Source organism: Mustela erminea, chromosome 20 (assembly GCF_009829155.1).
Source record: "Mustela erminea isolate mMusErm1 chromosome 20, mMusErm1.Pri, whole genome shotgun sequence".
NCBI lineage: Eukaryota > Metazoa > Chordata > Mammalia > Carnivora > Mustelidae > Mustela > Mustela erminea.
The window spans coordinates 5,067,096-5,086,873 of record NC_045633.1 but is presented as its reverse complement, the minus strand read 5'-3'; the positions used below and the strand labels follow the sequence as shown (position 1 = coordinate 5,086,873).

The window sequence follows — 19,778 nt, the reverse complement described above, 5'->3', positions numbered from 1 at the left end:
AAAAATAGAGAAGCCAAATTCTATTTGCCCAGAAACACATCTGGAATGAGAGGACGCTGAAGTATGAAGTGAACCCAGAACGAGCAGCCGGAACCCCTCACCAGCTCTTTCAAAAAGAGAAAAGAAAAATCTCCGGAGGCAAAAACAATAGCTAAAGTTTTCAGAAAATAAGTACAAACGGGCAGCAGACATGTTTAAATTGCGATCAAAATTTTTCAAATTAAAAGAAGATCATTTTCATGAGTTAGATTGGCAAAGATCTCATCGGTTGTTGATAATCAGCGCTGACAAGGTTATGAGGGGAAAAGCCCTTTCCGGCTCTGCCAGTGGAGTAGAGATGCCTCTACCTGCTACAGGGATGGGGGACGGGCTGGCAGTTTCTATCAAAAACTTTACTTTTTTCTTTTAAGTGTGCTTATTCTCAAACCCAGAAATTCTTCTATAAGAGACTGATAATCAGAAAATGGGCAAGAGACTTGCTGCTGACATTTTTATTTTTAAATAATATTTTTAATATTTTTAAATTTAAAAAATATTTATTTATTTATTTATTTATTTATTTATTTATTTATTTGTCAGAAAGAGAGAGAGAGAGAGAACACAAGCAGGCAGAGCGGCAGGCAGAAGCAGAGAGAGAAGCAGGCTCCCCGCTGAGCAAGGAGCCCTATGTGGGACTCGATCCCAGGACCCTGGGATCATGACCTGAGCCGAAGGCAGCGGCTTAACCAACTGAGCCACCCGCGCATCCCTTAAAAAAATATTTTTAAATAATAAAATATGGGGACAACCTACATGACAATAAGAGATGTGATGAAATATATAATGATCTAACTGAAGGCATTTAAAATGATTCAGTAGATCCAGGCGTATTGGGAGGGGAGGATATCCATGTCATACTGTGAAACAAAATCGCAAGTTAAAAAATGATGTAAAATAATATACATATATGCACAGAATGATATAGATCTGTCTAGAGGGGTAGAAGGCAGAATGCTAACAGTGGTCCAATGGAAAGTACCATTTGGGGGAGGGGGATTTTCAACCCTTTTTTCAGTTTCCTTATTTTGCCACGATGTGCAGTTCCATTTTAATTTTTTTTTTAAGATTTTATTTACTTATTTGATGGGTAGAGATCACAAGTAGGCAGAGAGTCAGGCAGAGAGAGAGGAGGAAGCAGGCTCCCTGCTAAACAGAGAGCCCTATGCAGGGCTTGATCCCAGGACCCTGGGATTATGACCTGAGCTGAAGGCAGAGGCTTAACCCACTGAGCCACCCAGATGCCCCTTAATTTTTCAAATATACCCACATCGCTCACAAAAACACACAAGGTGTGTAGTGACACTCTCCCTCCCAGCCCATCCCCATCCGCCCCGTTTCTCGTGTGGATCCTTTCAAAATTGACGGACGCCTAAGTAAGAAAATTCGGATGTGCATTATCGCCCCTCCGCTTCCCACAGTGTGTTTGTCACCTCGCTCTTTTCTCCCCGAACAACAGACCCTGAGAATGTCTCACGTCGGGTGTGTATGTACCCGCTCTGCTGAGTTCACCGTGTGGCTATTATCGCTGTGTGTGTGTGTGTGTGTTTTCTTACTTCTTTACTTAGAGATGAATTATGACCCGAAGAGCCCAGGTGTTTGCATAACGGGCATGTTGAGGGCGGGGACCGATGTCAGACACCTTGGTGTGTGGTATGATCATGATGTTTAAACCGGGTCACTATGACCTACTGACGCGGCCTGTACACGCGCCCAGACAGACCAGCAACCGTGGAAGACAGGGGACGTCAAGAAACATAAACGGTCCTTCCCCGGGGGCCGGGCGAGCGCAGGCCCCTGCTCCCCCGTGGCGCACGCAGACCCCCTCGCCTCCTCCCGTCGCCGCGTTCATTCCCTCCCCAGGCCGCCCTCCTCCTCCTGCTGTTCGGCTCCGGAGTTCTCGCAGCCGCTTCTGCGGATCCCATCGCCACCCACCCGCAGGCAACGCGCGCACTTGCGCCTCCAGCCCTGGAAGCTCCGCAACAACCACCCAAGTAGCGTCTCCGCCGCCCAGGAAACCCATTCACACCGAGCCCAGGAGAAAGTGGGGTTCGGGGCAGGATGCAGGGGAGCCCGGCGGCTTTCGCGGCTGCCCTCTGTGGTGCGCATCGTCTCTGTGTCCAACTTCAGACACCACGAGAGCCACGACACCAAGTGAGCCCGGGACTGGGCGCGCATCTTCGGCCGTGGCTGGGGAGTAAAGTCTCGTGGGGCTTCTGGGGCTCTGGGAAGCATGGTTCCTTTCCAAGTACTGAGAAGAGGGAACTGCGGGCACCTCCCGGCCGCGGTGCTCTTCCCCAGCTCTGGGGGTGCTCTGGCTGGAGAGATGCACTTGAGAGCCGTTTGCCCCTGGGTTGGCCGGTGGGGTGCAGGTGAGGGGAGCAAGGGGATGCCTCTAGCTTAGTCCTTAGGCTGCCTGGTGGTCAGGTCAGACACGCGCTCAGTACACTGCGAATGGTTCTGTATGAGGGGAACCCGTGGATTCTTCCTCCAACTGTGGTTTATGACCCATTTCCCCCCAGGCTGCATCTCCTCCAACTGGCCCCCAGCCCCCAGTCCGGTCTGCTATCCACCAGCCGGCACTCTGACTACGAGAGGCATTTCCCACTGCTGCTTCCCACAGTCCTGACATCAGCGCCTCGGGGGGAAGCCAGGCCAGACATCTGTGCTGGCCACGGTGGCCCCAAGACCTCAGTGGAAACTTCCCAACCTTTCCATCAGATCCCAGCATCATTCAGGACTGGAGCCTGGGATGGGGGAGGACTGATTCTAATTTGTGATCAGGACAGAAGTGAGGAAGGCTGGTGAACTCCGGATATATGGGAGCTGGGCTGCTCTCTCGTTATTAGGATTTGGGGCATAGGATGCCCATCAGCGGCAGAGTTCTACAATCCTGGATTTTTTTTTTTAATCAAAAATATTTTTTTAATGTGGCAAAAAAAAAAAAAAGAAAGAAAGAAAAGAAATGGATAACTGAATGATTTTAGTAAAAGATAGTCCCAAACTTTAAAACATGCTCCCCGCCCATCAGTGCTTGAATTTGCTGGCCCTTCCTCAGCAAGGAAAAACAGCCACTCCTCTATCAGGGCTGGGGGAGAGGCAACCAGTGCCTTTCTTTCAGAGACGCTGACAATATATATATATATATAATTTTTTTTTTAATCTTGGAAAGTATTACACAGTGAAATAGACTTTTGACTGGTGCTCAGCTCTGTGAACTTAACACCTGTATAGATTCATGTGACCGCCACCACAATCAGGATACAGAACGGCCCCAAGGCCCCCCAAAATAAATCCCCTTATTTGCTTCTTTATAATAATACCCTCCCCCTGCCCTAAACCCTGGCAACCACTGATTTGTTCTCTATCACTGTAGTTTTGTCTGTTTGAGAGTATCATATAAATGGAATCATACAGTACATAACCTTTCTTTCACTCGGCATAATGCCTTTGAGATTCATCCAAGTCACAGGTTTTTTTTAAGGAGCAACAGATAAAGGTTTTCCGTAGGTTGTTGCAATTGGAATTGGAAAGCAACTTTGGGTTAGCCCTCAGGTAATAGTGTACGGTGATGGCACTGGAGCTTACCAAACCCGGAGTCCGGAGAAAATTATACGAACCCGATCCAGAGGGGGAAAAGAAAAATCTAAAAATACAGCCGAGCTGGATCTTTTCCTCCAGTTCCTTGCGTCTCCATTTGCTTTTCCCATGATGCCCCATCGATTTGCAATTAAAATTGGAATCACAGTTTTTGAAACCACCCAGACTTTGTAATGTCAGCCAGTCCCTCCCAAGCTGTTGATGGACCATGACAAGCAAGTATAAAATAAGACAGCGACATCAAAGCAAGATGCCTCTAAGTGGGTTGGCCGGCGTGTCCCCGAGTGTACACACACTGTGGTGATGTGTACCACCGGCTGAGAAAGAAAAATGGAGGTGGCCCACGGACACAACTTGAAATGCCACCTAATCACATCCCTAGAAAATAATGACCTTTGCTTTTTCTTTCGGTTCAAATCTTGCGATTGCACGATGGAGAGAGTCTTAGGTGCTAAAACGTTGTTAATGCCTCTCTAATGGGTTTCTTTCCCTCTCTCCCCTCATTAGAAAGAACGAAACTGCGTCATGCGGAGTATGGGCTGCAACTGCCCCAAACTGTTTGGGGACTATGGACTGCATTTATGACAATTTTCTACTCTGGATTAGTGGGGATTCACAATAGGATGGTGACGTGAAGTTTCATGTTTAAGCGAATATATTAAAGCAAAAGTTAGGAGTGGACTTTGAGGTCATGCGAAGTCCATGAAATATCTGTAGACACATCCAAGGGTCAATCATGAAGATGGCCCCCGAGTGACTGAAGGTCCCAATGTGACATCAGATTTCAGACAGCACCGTGAGCACCCAATGCCTGAGGAGGCTTGCAGCCAAGATTAGCCCCCAGGCACCACAAAGCCAGCCCTTCCGCCAATGGTTCAAGCATCAGGCTCTCCGTACTGACCATGCCACCAATCCCAATGGACCTCCCTTCCCATCAAAGCTTCGAGTGGCTTGAAAGGGAACTGTGTCATCTCTGACACAGCTGGTCCCCCTCACAGGCAGCTGCCTTCTCGGCTCCATCCTGATCTCTCCCCTCAGCCTCCTCTGCAGCCCTCATCCCAGTGTTTCCCTGTCATTCTGAAGGCATCAACTCTTGACCAAGGCTGAAAAACAATTCTTCTAGATGGACCTTTATGTCCACTCCTTGCCCATCCCTCAGCCTCTCCTTGTTAGCAAGACCCACTCTCCAGGGTGGACTTCTGTCTGCACCAGACTACCGAGTCAGAGAGGCAGTCACCTTCTCTGCAAGCAAGGTCATCTCTAAAGCATGGACTGCTGAGCTGCTCTGTCCTATCCAGCTACAGAGGCCAAAAGAAGGATGCAGAAGGATGGAGAGCCCGGAGCGGTTTGGAATGGCACGCACGCTGGGGGCAGTGGCCAAGCAGTCTTGGAGGGCGGGGATGGCGTCACCAGCTCCACATCCTCCAGGGACCCCAAGGGCACCCGTGGGAATGACGACAAGGAGCGCTGGGGATTACGGGCTCCCACCCTGGGGGCCAGCTCCAGAAGTACACAGGTTCCTCCAACCGTAGGTCATCCTGGTTCTAGAGTCTTCTCCTCCCTATGGGCCCAACCGAGAAGACTCCAGCTTTCCTCACCCTGACAAAAGTCCACGTCGTGTCTCTTGCCCTCCAGGCAGGCCCATCAGCTTAGTGATGGTCATACGTCCTCCAAGCACGATCCAGGAAGGGGGAATCGCAACAGGGATAAAATCTAACTCGTACTTAAGACACTGAGTCACTAGCACAGCCTGGGAGGTAGGAGCACCTGCCATCCCCATCACGCACAGGAGAAAGCAAGGCTTAGGACAGCTGTGACTTAGCCACGGCGAACACAGACTGAAGGCAGGACTGGCAAAGAGCAGGGTCTGTTTCGATGACCCAGCCCATCGAAGTCATGAAAGGACACTTAGAGGTAACTTTCCACTCTCCAACGTGCTCTACAGAAATTGCGACTCAGTAAGACAATCATAAACTGAGATTCGCTTTTTTAAAAAGATGCCATATTTCAAGCTTTGTTCTAAAAAAAAAAGGAAAAAACCTAGAAGATTTGGCAATAAATCTGTTGAGATTAACTGGTAGTTGTCCCCCCTAAATGGGACAAGCGCCCTCTCTACCGGGGCCTTGTCCTTACTGTCCCTTCGCGTCACTGTCCCACAGCCAACTTCATTCGTTCACAGCCGTGTCTACAGAGACCCTGCAGGGTGCTGATCTGTGACGGCATCATTGTTTCAAACTGCTCCTCCGCGAGATGCAAGGTCTGGGCAGCTCGGTCACTGCCCCTGTCACCGCTCGAAGCTCTCCATGCTTTTCACATCTCCCTGGGCGTCAGCCACCCGGATAGGGTAGAGGTGCTCAGGGGTTCATGTTCGAGAGATGACCTTGCTGGCACACTTGTCATTTGAATGATGTCCAAATTTGACTGCCTGTAAAAACAGCTTTGACATAAGAACCTCCCAGAGTCATTTATGCCCGTATCCCCCTCTGTCTCCTCGGCAAGACAGAATAATTGAATTAAGTCAACTTTTTTCTCTCCCAGAGAAATGATGGACACACAGCGATCCGAGCAAGGTGCTCCAGGATTTCTGGCTACGGGAGAGGTCTGTGCTAGAGAAAATACCGGGGCGTGGGGGTGCGGGCGACTGATGGCAGGGACTTTGCTACCACAGAGCTATGCAATGACTTAACTCATTTTTCACAGAATTAATAATTCAGATTCCCCACGGTTTCGGCCAGAAGTGGCCATAAACTGCAGAGAGTTTAACCAACCACTTCTGAAAATGGGGATTGATCCTGGGAAATGCTACCTCCACTTTCAGCCCTCTCGCCTGAGCAAAATGAAAGCTGTTAGGTGATTTCATATCTTCATTAAAACCATCAAAGCAGAAACACTGCGAAGAGACTGCCAAGGCAGAGAACATTCCCCCAAGCTCCAGCGGCTCTGCGGAAGTTGGGGAGATTCAGATCCCGATTACCGTGCAGGAAGGCTCTACGGTATTCAGTTCTGTTTGAAGGGACCCACACACGCAAGCCCCCTAAACCTAGCGATGCCAGCCAGGCCACTACCTTGCCACGCATGCTGATGAGGCTGGAATGAGAAACTGGGACGGACGGACGGACGGACACACACACACACACACACACACACACACCCCGAGTGGCAAGGACCTCTTCTGGGCTGGGACAAAGGTAATTCAACCTTCAAAGGCTCTCAAGAGGTTACTTAAGAATGCTGCATTGGCAAAAAGGCCTCTAGAAAGAGGGACTGTGCCATGTCCCACCTATCTGGGCGTGACCCTGCAGCCCCCCAGTCACAGGCGAACATGGCTTTCCTGTCTTTGGTTAGATCAAGGACACCTACAGATAGACCCTTGGCCAGTCAAGCCACGGGCTGTCACTGGTCACAGGACAGCAAGCGCTTCCTGGAGGCTGTCAGCAGCAAGCAGCACGGCCACTGTCCTCATTCCGCAGCGGGCTCCCCTGATGCCGACCTCATGCCTTGCCACAGCAAAACCCCTCGGCATGTCCTGCCTGTGTGTGTTCACGCCGCACCCAGCATCCGACACAGATGTCTCTGAGTAGGCGACATCTGAGCTGGAACCCACACGATGAGAAGCAGCCAGATCTAGGGTACGGCACAGGCCAAGCCCCTACAGCTGAGGCATCAGCTCCCCCTTGGGCCTCTCTAACCCACAGCTGGGTGGGAAGCCCTCCTGTGTGATCCTACAGTGATCGCACAGTCCCTCTGCTAGTCTCGCTCCTAGACCTGTGTTCCCTTCAGCTGTTTAAAGGAGAGATCCGAGATCCCATCTTCGCTTTTTCAGGGCTTGGCGCGGCACCTGATACAAAGTCGGTGGTCAATAAATGTGTGCAGGACTGAAATCACGGCATGAGTGTATTCAGAAACACCCCTGACCGCCCCGCCCCCAACTTCAGCCACTCCCTTTGAAAAATCCCCTCTGCCCCCTGAGACCCAAGTAACATACTGCCTCCTCCGGGAAGCCTTCCAAAATTCTCCCAGTTGGATTTCATCTCCTTTCTGTGCTGCTATACCTCTGCTTGGGTCTCCACATGGTATCTCTCACCATCTGATTTTCCATGAGCATCTCGTAACCACATCAAACCGCAAAGAGCCCAGCGGCGGGACCCATGCCCAATTTGTCTCTAGGACCTCGGCACCTAGCTCAGTACAGATTGGATGAAAAAATAAAAAATCAATGACTAATTATGACAGGTAGCCCTTGTTGGACACCTTGCACATGCCAGAAATCTGAGCACTTGCGCACAGTCCTCACGGCAAGCTGAACGAGGTGCGGCCACGTGACTCGTCCTGATGTGCAGACAGAACGGAGGCACAGAGAAGCCGCTGCTGGTCGGTGGGGGCACACCTGGCAGGTGGTAGAAGTGAGAGCCCAACCCGTTCATTCTGGTTCCAGAGCTGAGTTTTTTATAACTTTTTTTTTTTTTTTAAGATTTTATTTATTTATTTGAGAGAGAGACAGTGAGAGAGAACATGAGCGAGGAGAAGGTCAGAGAGAGAAGCAGACTCCCCGTGGAGCTGGGAGCCCGATGCGGGACTCGATCCCGGGACTCCGGGATCATGACCTGAGCCGAAGGCAGTCGTCCAACCAACTGAGCCACCCAGGCGTCCCCAGAGCTGAGTTTTTAATCGTGGCCGGAACTGCCCGCTCAGGGGCTCTCTGCCTCCTTACCCCCTTCTGAGGTCATCTTGCCCACGCCCTTTGAATCCTGGCTCTTCTCTCTCCTTCCAATGAGATGCTTCCTCACATCCCCCCAGAGGAGCACCGCTCCCCCAAGAGCCACAGCTGCACGGCCTGCTGCATCTCTCTGCCAGCCCCCAGGAGGATGCGGGACTCCCTCACCCAGCTGTGAGCACCCAGACCAGTGGGGGGTGTGGGGGGGGGGAGGCTGAGTCTGCAGGAAGCCACCCTTTCATCAGTGCTGACGGCAACTGGCCCCACTAAAGTCAAGCTCGCGAGCCCTGCTGTCATAGCCACATGTACCATCGCCACTGCTGGATATGGTTCTATCCAGGGACAGGAAGTCCCAGGGACAATTTTCCCCGGTAGAGCTCCCACTACAGAGCTGAGAAGGCCCAAGTGTCACCTTATCCTGTCACTAGGCTGAAGTCTCACATCATGCATCTCTGAGTGAAAGGGACTTTGCATCCTGAAAATTTAAAAAGACACCCTGTCTCTCATGAGCCTCAAAAAAAAAAAAGAAAAAAGAAAGAAGGAAAGGCTTAAGCTCCATTCCCATAAATTACCATGAACTGCCCAGTCCCTGGTGGAAACAACTTTATGTGTGACTTTTGCAACACCGAAGCCTGTAGGTGTGTATGTAACGGCCTGCGTCGATCTGATAATCGGCGGGGGGGGGGGGGGGGGGGGGGGGGGGCTCGGGAACAGGGAAGAAACCAATGGCAACCTTGAGAGGGTTTGGGATCCCCCCTCCCCCCATTCTAATATCTGCTATACCCTTTATTCTGGGAACCCCGTTCTTCTGAAGGCTAGACTCCCTTGTAAATATTGCAAGTCAAAATACTTCTTGAATGCTCTTATCTGTTCTGAGTTTTCCTTTGGCTTGTCTCTTCCAATCATTAACACATCAAAGGAATCTGAAAGCTGGAGACCTGGCACGATTTACTTAGGGTGGATTTCCTGCAAATTCTAGCAGCGCTTCCCCGGATGGGACGTCGGCCGGAGGGCCATCTCCGTAATCCGGAGTACTCCACAGACCTACTAAACATCACCGGGTAGTTATGAATTATTTATGAAGTACCCCGGACTATTTCTCACAGAGCGAAAACTTGTTATTTTTTACATTTTGATTCTACTCCTTCCATTCCCCCACATGAAGGAGAAAGGAAGGGCTCAGGCAGAAACAGATTTCTTGAACGAGCTCCTCCTAGGGTCCTCTAGTACCTTCAGACAAAGACAGGGCAGGCCACAGACTTGGAACGTTCTACCCACCACCCGGGGAAGCAGGTCCCAGGCTTGGAACATTCCATCCACCTGAGAAACCGGACTTCGATGACAACTGTTTTATTTTCAAACTATTCCGATGATTCCCTCCTAATGATGGCACGTGAGGCCAGTTTTCCACGTCGGGTAGTTTTTGATCAAGTTGTTTTTTTAAAAACATGTATTTTCACTCTATCTGCCGATCCCGTGTTGGGTTTACACACGCACGCCTCTAGAAGGACACGCCGAAGTGGGCGCCTGTGATGGCTCGGGGAGGAGGAACCACGCACGCGGCCCAGAAACGGGGGTGGGGCGGAGGGGAGTAATTTTCACGGGACATCCCTTGGGAGTTTGCATTATGTTTCCAAAATATTTGCACTGAGGAGGGGGAAAAAAAAGCCCAAATCTTTATGAAAAAATTTACAGCCTGTAAATGTGCTAACTTAAATAAAAATATTAAGGATATAAATAGGAGAGGCCATGCCAGTGTTGGGCAAATACTGTGGAGGTGGTACAGGAATTCTGAAGCTCGGAAAACGCAGCCCTCCGAGAACGGGGGAGAGACGCTGCCCCCTCGGAAGAGGGCAGGGAGAGGTCCCCGGCCTCCACCCCGAGCAGACACCCCGGGTTTCTTTCTCGTGGGAGCTGAGGGCCGTGGGCATGGAGCCTCTGACTCCAAGAAGTTTGGGAAGACGCTCCCAGTGGGCCTGCACCTGGGAAACCACATGTCACCCGAGCCCCAGACCACCCCGTCAGCACCCCTGGCCTGGGTCCCTGGGAAGAACGTGCCAGTTAACACCCCCTTGCCCCTCTCCCTCTGCCATCATCTTGCGGAGAAGGCCCCGCCATGAGCGCGGCACGGGGCCCACAGCCGAGCTGTGCGGCTTGACAGGCAGCAATTACGTCTGAAATGCTAAGTTACTTCCACTCACTAGTGGCTTTTACCCACCTCGTCAAGCCGCCCGTGAACTACGAACACCGCAGCCCACGAGGAGAACAAAGTGGCAGCGAGGGCTGGTCCCCGGCAGCCTGGCACAGAGCCTGGCGCACGGTAGGCGTCTGACAAATACACGGCTTCACCCGCCCCAGGGTCAGCTCCAGAGGAGAGAGGGAGCCCTGCGGAGTCGGATCGGCCGTGACCTCTCCGACCCCTGCAGCCTGACTCACCAGCCGCGTGCCCGTCTCCCCACAACCGCCCCCCCACCCCGGCTGCCGGGCCCTCCGTGCGCAGACGGCCTCCCCTCCGAGTCCTCCCGGGGACCCCGATCAACAGAGAGCCGGGTGCTTCCGCCCCCTCCCACCCACTGGGCGCGCAGGCATCCAGGGCTGACTCACGGAGGTCTAACCAAAGGCAAGAACACGGCTCTCCAGGCCCACGCGGCAGACGCACGGGCTCATTAGCAAGCGTGCGGGCAGCAGCACCTGTTGGGCACCGACCGTCAGGGACTCTCAGGATGCGCCTCTGCATATCTGGGTGCTCACCACAGCCTCTTGTGGGAATCGGGCTGCAGGTTCTTGCATGTCAGGAGGGACGTCTCCGGGGGGATGGCATGGGTGACACAGATCTAAAATGGGCACAGCTCCCTGACCCTCCGAAGAGGCCCCTGCCGGCCGCACAGACAGCAAGCTGGGGGCTCCCTCCTGGGCCGGGCATTTGCCACCTAGCGTCAGGCTCTTGGCGGGGGGGGGGGGGGGGTGTCCAGTGGGCCCCCACGGCAGACAGCACCTCTGCAGGAGACAGTTTCCACCCAACCCGGAAGCATCACCTCACCGTGTCTAAGACCCCATCAACTGTCAGACACCCTCATTTCAGTGATGTTAAAATGGGGGGGCGTTGTGCTCTTAAAATCTTTAATAAGTGGTTTTTTCACATCCAGAACAGCCTTAACAGTGTGGCACTGAAAAGCACGGAGGCTTTTCAGGGTCTCCCCGTCTGGAACAAGCACACAGCAGAGGCTGTGCGGACAGGCTGTCCCAGGGCACGCCCCCCACCGTCCCTGGGAACTCCAGCGGGGCGGGAAGCTAGCGCTTCAAAACACGTCTCTGAGCCGTGACCCTCGTGCTTGCCCCCGATGAATGTTCCTCGGTGCCTGACAAGCAGACCCATGCTAGAGCGAACTGTGCCCTCTCCGGCCGGCCGCCAGCTGACCACGAGCAGGCGAGGACGGGGGATTTATGGACTTGAGGATTCCCTCGCCTCCGCGTGGAGGACATCCTCCTGGACTGAGGCAGGAAAACTCCAAAAACCTGTGTCTGCACGGACATTGTAATCGTGCGTGCGAGGGCACACATGTGGGGTGGGCGCACACCTGACGGGCACCGAGCAGCCCATTGTCTTGTGTTGCTCAGCTGGTTAAAGACGGTGGAGCCGGGGCGCCTGGGTGGCTCAGTGGGTTAAAGCCTCTGCCTTCGGCTCAGGTCATGATCCCAGGGTCCTGGGATCACGCCCCGCATCGGGCTCTCTGCTCGGTGGGGAGCCTGCTTCCTCCTCTCTCTCTCTCTCTCTCTGCCTGCCTTTCTGCCTACTTGTGATCTCTCTCTGTCAAATAAATAAATAAAATCTTTAAAAAAAAAAAAAAAAAAAGAACCTCAGCTCTTGATTGAGAGGAGCCGGAAGCAGTGACAGACCGTGTTCTCGGCTTTGGATTCCGTGTCCTACATAGACGGTTGCGTCTGGGGGGGCGCACTGTGTCGTCTCTGCCTTACACCCTCCCCAGCACCACCGACGCTGAACAAATAGCCTGAGATGTGACGTCTAAGGCTTACACAGGCTCATCTATCAAAATGCTGTCACCAGGCCCGGAGTCCATGACGGTGTCCCAGCTTGCTCGTGGTGGCGTTCTGATGCGTTTCAGAGAAGGTTCCGTTCCTCCTGACACCCCGCCCTCACCCCCTGGCCATCCCGGGAAACTAGCAAAATCCAGAATACTTCCGACGACACTCAGCTTCCCCTAAGACTCGAAAAACTACTAGACAAAGCACTGTGTGTATCTCCCGACCAAAGAGAGTCATTCTGCCTCACACCCAACCGTCGCTCCAGGAGGGCGTCCCACATGGGACCTCAGATGGGGAGCAACCTCTTCGCATGCTCTGTCTCACTCGAGTTTGAGACTGTAAAGCAGGTAGGACGTCCGTTCCGTTTTAAAGGTGAGCAAACGGACACCCAGAAATGGGAAGCGACATTTTATCGACGCGGGAGGAAGCCATGGGGATGGCGGGGCGGGGGAGAGAGATAGAAGACCAAAAAATTTTTCAAAAAAAGCAAATGAAAGCACAGCTGGAACTGGAACTTAAGACTCGGGACCCTGCCTCGTCTATCACGGAACCACTTTTCCAGCAGTTTGTCAATCCCTCAGCCCCGTCTGGTAACAGCGGCAGGGCTGGAGACCCCCAGCTTTAACAGTACTATGGGCGATCTCGAAGCATCGGTAGGGAAGCACTAGTAGCCACAGGCAATAGTGATCTTTACACACCACGGCCTTTCCCAGGGCACTTGCCCACACGGGGTTTCATTCATTCTGCAAAACCACCTTCTGCGATGTGGCTGCCGGCCCCATTCTAGGAGGGAGCCGAGACACAGGGGTACCACGGTGGGCCTGATCCCACAGCATCTGGAGGCCTTCCCTCTCCGGTTCCCTCGTCAGCCTGCTGTCGCTTTGTCTACCTGTCCAAGCCTCCAGCCAACGCCATCCCGTAGGCTCGGCTGCCACCGTGGGGAGGAAATTGGGAGGGGAACCAGGCCAGACACGCAGGGGATGAAACTCAGAGAAACCTCTAAGGTTTCTTAGGGCTGGCTCTCCGAGGGTGGCACCAACGGGGCTGGTTCCCAAGAGGGGCTCGGGGCCCACACAAGGCAGGCAGAGATTCTACCTCCCGGTATCTCTGGCTGTATCACTCCACCTTCAGGCACCGGGCGTCACCTCTCGACTCAGCTCCACAGAAAGCAGGTTTTCCTCCGGGCTGGGACTGAAGTTGGATTTTCCCACTGTCCCTCTGTAGTGGGGCCTTGGGACCCAGGAAGTTGCCCCGGGGGGCTTGGCCATGGGCAGATTATAATGCGATCCATGCCTACTACTGTGCCACGCTGAAGCCCACCTCTGGACAAGTCTGCCAGGGCTCTTCGGCCATGTCTACCTGGTGGGCACTGGCCCTACAGTGGCCGGCTGTACAGAGCGGGAATCAGAGCTCTTGGCTGGAAACCCCAAGCAACCGTTCACGGGCGCACACACGAGAGCATGTGGATTTCGGCGGGATACTGCATGCCAGGGACTTCTGGCTCACCAATTTGCTTTGCAACCCCCTTCAGGTGCTCTCCATTTAGGGGGCTGCAGTTTTCACACCTGTGAAATGAAGGGCCGTGGGCAGAAAAGAGGAGCATCCTACCACCTGCTGTCCAAACTCACAGAATTTGGGGCTCAAGTGAGAACATGGGTTTTCAAGGATCCCAAGAATCCCTGTCACTTCTGCAAATGAATGCATATCTCTTGACTAGTAATAAAGGATAAAGCACAAACAGAGAAATGTTCTGGGACGTCTGAAAACAGCACCCGAATGGGGCAGTATTACCTAGAAACGGCAATCCACAACCAAACCCCCGGACTCTTAAGGGTGTGGGTCTGCAACAGAGAGAAACGCAAACCACACAGCCCTTTCCTGAGCTGTACACTCCCGGCTCTCCTGGGGAAGTGGCGGGGTGGAGCAGTCTGCGCCAGACCTCTGGGCTCATGGTTCTAGAAATACAAAGGCTGAGGGGGAGGGTAACTCAGACCCTGAAGTGGGGTGGAGAGAAGTGGAGCTGTCAGTGTGCTTAATGTTAAATAAAACCTACCAAGACTCAGCTGAGAATTTTAGCAGAATCCAAATGTGCTAAAAAAAAAAAAAAAAAAAAAAGGCACGGCTCCCATCTCTAAGGTTCACAGCTAAGCTGGCTTAGAATCACACATGCCAAGGTTAAAAATAAAAAGCAGCCATCCCCGAATGACATGGGCTCCGGGAAGGAAGCCTGGGGTAAGTTCTTTGCTGGCGAACCCAGAAGAGGGAAGTGCAGAAGCTGGGTGTGGGGTACCGGTGTTTATTGGAAGACACAATTATCTAAAAGCCAGATGCTCAGAATTTTGCTGTTTTGCACTTAAAAGGCACTTTGTAGTGGCAAAAGGTTTCATAATAATCTTCAGATTTTCCATCGAGGAAAGCCTGCTGTGCATTAGAGCGTGACCACGGCTGACCCACACAGGGTTCTGCTGCTCCACGCATTTGCCCCCTCACCCTGGGGTCTGGCTCTGCAGCCGTCCTCGCACACCTCGTACACCCAGGTGGGACTGCCTGTGGGTCACAGCGTGGAAAGCACCAGACCTGTGTCACTCTGTTCCATTAAAGCCAACATAGCGGTGTCGGGGACCACCAACAGGCCGGGGATCCCCTGCTGGGCTCCACGGGAGACGGTGTGTGTCCCCTTCCTGAGGACAATGTCCCATCCCTTGGCCCCACAACCACAAACACCACAAGTCAGGCCTATTGGCCCCGCTACCCCCTTGCAAATCCAGGGCCCCTAAAATGAGCCCAGTAGGGTCCCCCTTCTAATGAAGTTTTCATTTGTCCAATATGCTTATGACTTCTACTCCCTAAAGGGCTTATTTTTATAAACATTTTTAAAAATTAGCTCTAGTTCCTGTGTCAGCTACCATGTTATTCCTCCCCAGCTGTATGACTATGCAGACATTTCCAGATGGTCTTCAAGGGGTCAGGTGACGATGGGAATTCTGTGACCCACGTGTTACGGAATACACATTCTGTATTCTGTGTATACAGAGCCCCTACCTTACACCACCCTGGGGGATGCCCTGATTCAGCCCACATTTGGGCCAGTCTTACACCACGGCACCAGGCAGGGATTGGGAGCCGATGGGCACTGAACAGGAGAGGCAGTCACCTTCCAGAAGCTTCAGGCGATCCCTAGACACCACTAGCCTTGGTGACCGTCATCCCTGGCGGGGCAACGGAGGACTGGACAGTCTCTGACTGGCTCTCCCCAGGATCCAGCCAACGCTCATCTGAGGTGCCCACCAGTATCCCAAATTCCACATCCTGGCTGCTGGTTTGGAAGTACCACCCAGGGACAGGTGTTTTTTTCACACTCTGAGGGCACTTGAGAAAGCCCTCGGAAAGCAGGTAAGGGCTGGGACAGTTTTCCTGCCCATTACGATGGAGGAGAAAATCGAGGCTCAAAGAGTTTCAGATACTTGCTCAAGCTAAGTCACAGAGCATGAGTGAAATCCGAGGTTCCCTTCCACCACCCAAGACCAATAACTCAGGGTCAGAGCGACTGGGCGCTCTCAGCGGAGGCTCAGCAGCGAACACCTGGAGCTGGGAATGAACCTCCAGAAGGGACCTTCCTGCTCCCCACACCTCTCCTTGGGCCTCTCCACCCAAGCGCGGGGCCCTGCCACAAGGGGGCCCTATTGTGACCTTCCCTGCTCAGGGTCCTTCAGATGCCCCTTAAGATCGGCGAAGGTCAGGAGAGGGCCCCCTTCCCCGGGCACCCTGCTCCACCCGAGGCTGGACAAGGAGGCAGCCCACCGGCTCGCCCCAAGGTTTTGGTTAGAGACCCCCCTTTCCCTTCCGGCGCCTCCAAAAACCACTGTCCTTTGCCGTTCGAGAACGCGCCGTGGTCTACACCATCCCTGGGAAGTTCTGAGTAAATCCTGCTGGAGTCCCCCCACGTGTCAGCCTGAACCCACACGACGAACCGGATTAAGAGGGAGAGAAGCCGCAGGAGGAGGCCCTAAGGATGAACCCAACTGGGCACCCGATGCGCCCGCTCCTTACCTGTACCAGTCGAGCCCGCGGCCGTAGTTCCTGTCGAAGAAGTGTGGCTCCGTGCCCAGGGCCCGCACGTCCGGGTGCACGCGGATGAACTCCAGCACGGCCCGCGTGCCCCCCTTCTTCACGCCCACGATGAGGGCTTGGGGCAGTCGCTTGGTGCCCATCCTGGCTGAGCCCGAGTGGTTGGCAGCGGGGAGGCGAGGGGCGGACGCCGCGGCGGCGGCGGCGGCGGCGGCGAGCGCGCTGGGAGCGCCGGGCGCGCTGGGCGTGGGCCCCGGGGGATCGCAGGGGCGGGACTTCGGGAGAAGTTTCTGGCCGCCCGCGCCGGGGCCGCGCAGGCAGCGAGGCGCGCCGAGGAGGCGACTCTGGCCCAGGTCGTCGCAGCAGCACAGGAGGCTGTAGCACAGGTAAGTGCAGGAGAGCGAGAGAGTGAAGGCGAAGAGCAGCCTGCGCGCCCTCCGCGGCTGAGCTGGCCCCGCGCGGCCCAGGACCCTATAGGCCATGGCTCCATGGGCCCGCGCCGGGGGTCATGGTTTCCGGGGGGCGCCGGCGGCGGAGCTGCTGTGGCCCTGCGGCCGCCTAGAGGGCTGGCGCGGCGCTGCCCCGGTCCCGCGGGTCGGGCGCCGTCTTCTCCGGGCGCTGCCGGCCGGGGCGCGCACCATGCCCGGGGATCCCGGGGGCGGCGGCTCCTCGGGGCACAGGCGGCTGCGCGTCCCACATCTCCGCGTCCCGGGCCACGGGGCTCCGGACGGCGTTCCTTGGGTCTCACGTGCGCCGGCTTCGGAGTGCGCCCAACGCCCGAAGCTCCATGCCCGGCCCCTGGAGCGCGGCGCCCCGAACGCTCCGCGGCGGCGCGGCCGCGCGGGCTGGCGGGCGGACCGGACGGTGGCGCTGGCGCGGGCCCCGCTCGGGCTCCTCGAGAAATGCCGAGCCGCGCGCGCTGCCGGCTCTATTTAAGGAGTCGCCTGACGTCAGCCGCGCGGGTCTCCCGAGCCCGCGCCCCGCCCTGGGACCTGGCCCGCCCCCTGCGCCCCCAGTCTCCCGCCCCTCCCAGAGACGCGCTACCGCGGGCCCTCCCCGCGCTGGCCGCTCCCTGAGCCGGCTTGGGCTGGCGAGACATTCACTCCTCCGGGGGGCTGAACGCTCCCACCACCCCCAAGGCTGGGAACCCCGGTCCAGGTCGCGCCAACATCCAGACCCGGGCGCAGACGCAAGCACTCTACACTGATCCACGGTCCCACCGCACTGACACACACGCACGCACACACTACAGGTACACACGTACCCTGACCAGGACACACCCCCTCACCCCACATGGGGCGTGGAAACACGACAGCGACCCACCGCGGTCCCCCTCATCCCCATCTCACCAGACACACACACAGCCTGGAATCGGACATCGTGTCGTGTGCGCACACACGCGCGGGACTGGGACACACGCTCTAGACGGGGATGGGTGGAGGAGCCGAGCGTGAGTGAGATTCCGTGACTATTCACGGAGCTCCCCAGCCCCGCGCGCGCTGACTCATACGCAGGCGGCTCGCTCTGTCTCACACCCGTGAAGAATGCGCCCCCACCCCACTGTCACCCCACCGTTCCTGGGACGTGTCGGGAGAGTGAGCCCCAAAGGAGCGGACTCCGCGCGGGGCTGGTTCCTCTCAGCGGCCGCCCCCTAGCGGCGGACTGCTCCCCGGGGAGCTGTTCTGGGGTCCCACAGCGTCCCTAAGATCCAGAATGCTGCAGATTTCACCCAGGGACACGAGGAGGAAACAGAGGGGAGGACTGATCCAGGCGCAATTCCGCGTTGGGTTCGAACGATTCCCAAGTAAATTGCCCACAGTGACCATGCCCAGAACTGGCATGTGTGACCAAACCCAGTGCTGCCCTGAGTGGCCACATTAGTGGGTCAGAGCAGACCTAAATGACCGTGCCCAAGAACGTAGTTGTCACTCCACAGCAATGCCAAATCCCAGGCATTCACTAAGTGCTACCCCCGCAGAATGTCTGAGTGACCACCATCTCCTGTACCCTCTCCTCCCACAAACTAATAAACATCCTTGTTCAGGGAATGACCTGATCAGGCTCTATGGACCTTAGCCCAAGTCAGGAAATATTCTGTCCCCAAACAAGGCCCACCCTAGAAACCTTAGGCCAATCCTTCTATTACAGATCATAACTGCCAACTTTGTTTCAAGCCTTCCCATATTAACTCTCTTAAACAAGCCTAGGAGCTTGTTACCATTATCCTAACATCACCTCCCTTTCTTAATTCTCATAGTAGCTAACAATTATTGGGTGGTTGTCTGGTGCCGGTAATGCATATATCACTTGACATGCTCTACCTCCTTAGTCTTTGGATATAGGTACTCATTTATAATTCCTAATTTACAGACAGTACGATAAAGGCTTAATGAACACCTAGTCAGTGGTTAACAGGACTAGAGTTAACCTGACTCCAGGACTCAAGCTCTTAAATGACAGTGCTTTACAGTCCCCTCTCTTCCTTTGATCATTCCTAATAGCATTCCATCCCAGGCTGCTCTCTCAGGTGTAAGCTAACATCTGTATTACCTCCAAAACCTGACACCTGGGACCCAATGAGGACTTCCAGGTGTAGGGTGAAAAGTTCACCAGGAGGTTCACCTTCCTTCGGTAAACTCTGCCTCTAGTAATGCCACCTCCGACTCCATTATCTTTATCTTGAAGCTACATCATACTGCTGACATCTCAAACTCACAGCCAAGTTCCATCTCTAAGTGTCTCTTACGAGTGCTGCTGATTAAGGCATGTCTCACCCCATACTGTGCTTGTACAGTGGGCTTTTTTGGACCCAACATGTAGATCCTTATGTATCTGACCTGATTAAATTTTATCTTGTCTCATCAGCTCTCTGCTCCAGTTTTTCACAAATGTCTACTTGAATCCTGAATCACAATGCAGCTTTCAGTTATTCAAAAAGAAAACGTAGAAAGGTTGAATTGCGGCAGCCCGACCCTTGATTCCTGGTGTACCTTGGGCACGTGGGTTGACCTTTCTGAGCCTTGGTTTGCTGAGCTGTAAAATGGGGAGTTAGGATTAACTCCGAAAACCTCCTGGGGTTCCATTATTCAAGGCATGAACCACACTGCTGGCATTATGTCCTCTCTGGGTTTGATTACAATTTTATTAATTCTTCACTCACATTTTTAATAATAATGTCAAAACAAATACGCTGGAAGGAGCTCTAAGATACACCTTTGACAGTTTTTCACATTGTGAACCTGTTATTTCTGCACTTCGTTGTTAGAATTACAAGGTTAAATGTGGATTAATTCACTCTGACAAGAACTTTTTCTTG

General features: G+C 54.1%; 1 protein-coding gene across 1 annotated transcript in view; it reads right to left on the bottom strand.

Moving 5' to 3' along the window:
* The window catches only part of HS3ST2 (heparan sulfate-glucosamine 3-sulfotransferase 2), an 87,709-nt gene extending 70,254 nt beyond the window's left edge, over positions 1–17,455 (bottom strand). The window contains exon 1 of the mRNA XM_032328549.1: positions 16,445–17,455. Coding sequence (XP_032184440.1) covers positions 16,445–16,944 — 500 coding nt within the window. The 5' untranslated portion in view covers positions 16,945–17,455. The remainder of the gene's footprint in view (positions 1–16,444) is intronic.
* Positions 17,456–19,778: the final 2,323 nt, after the last annotated feature.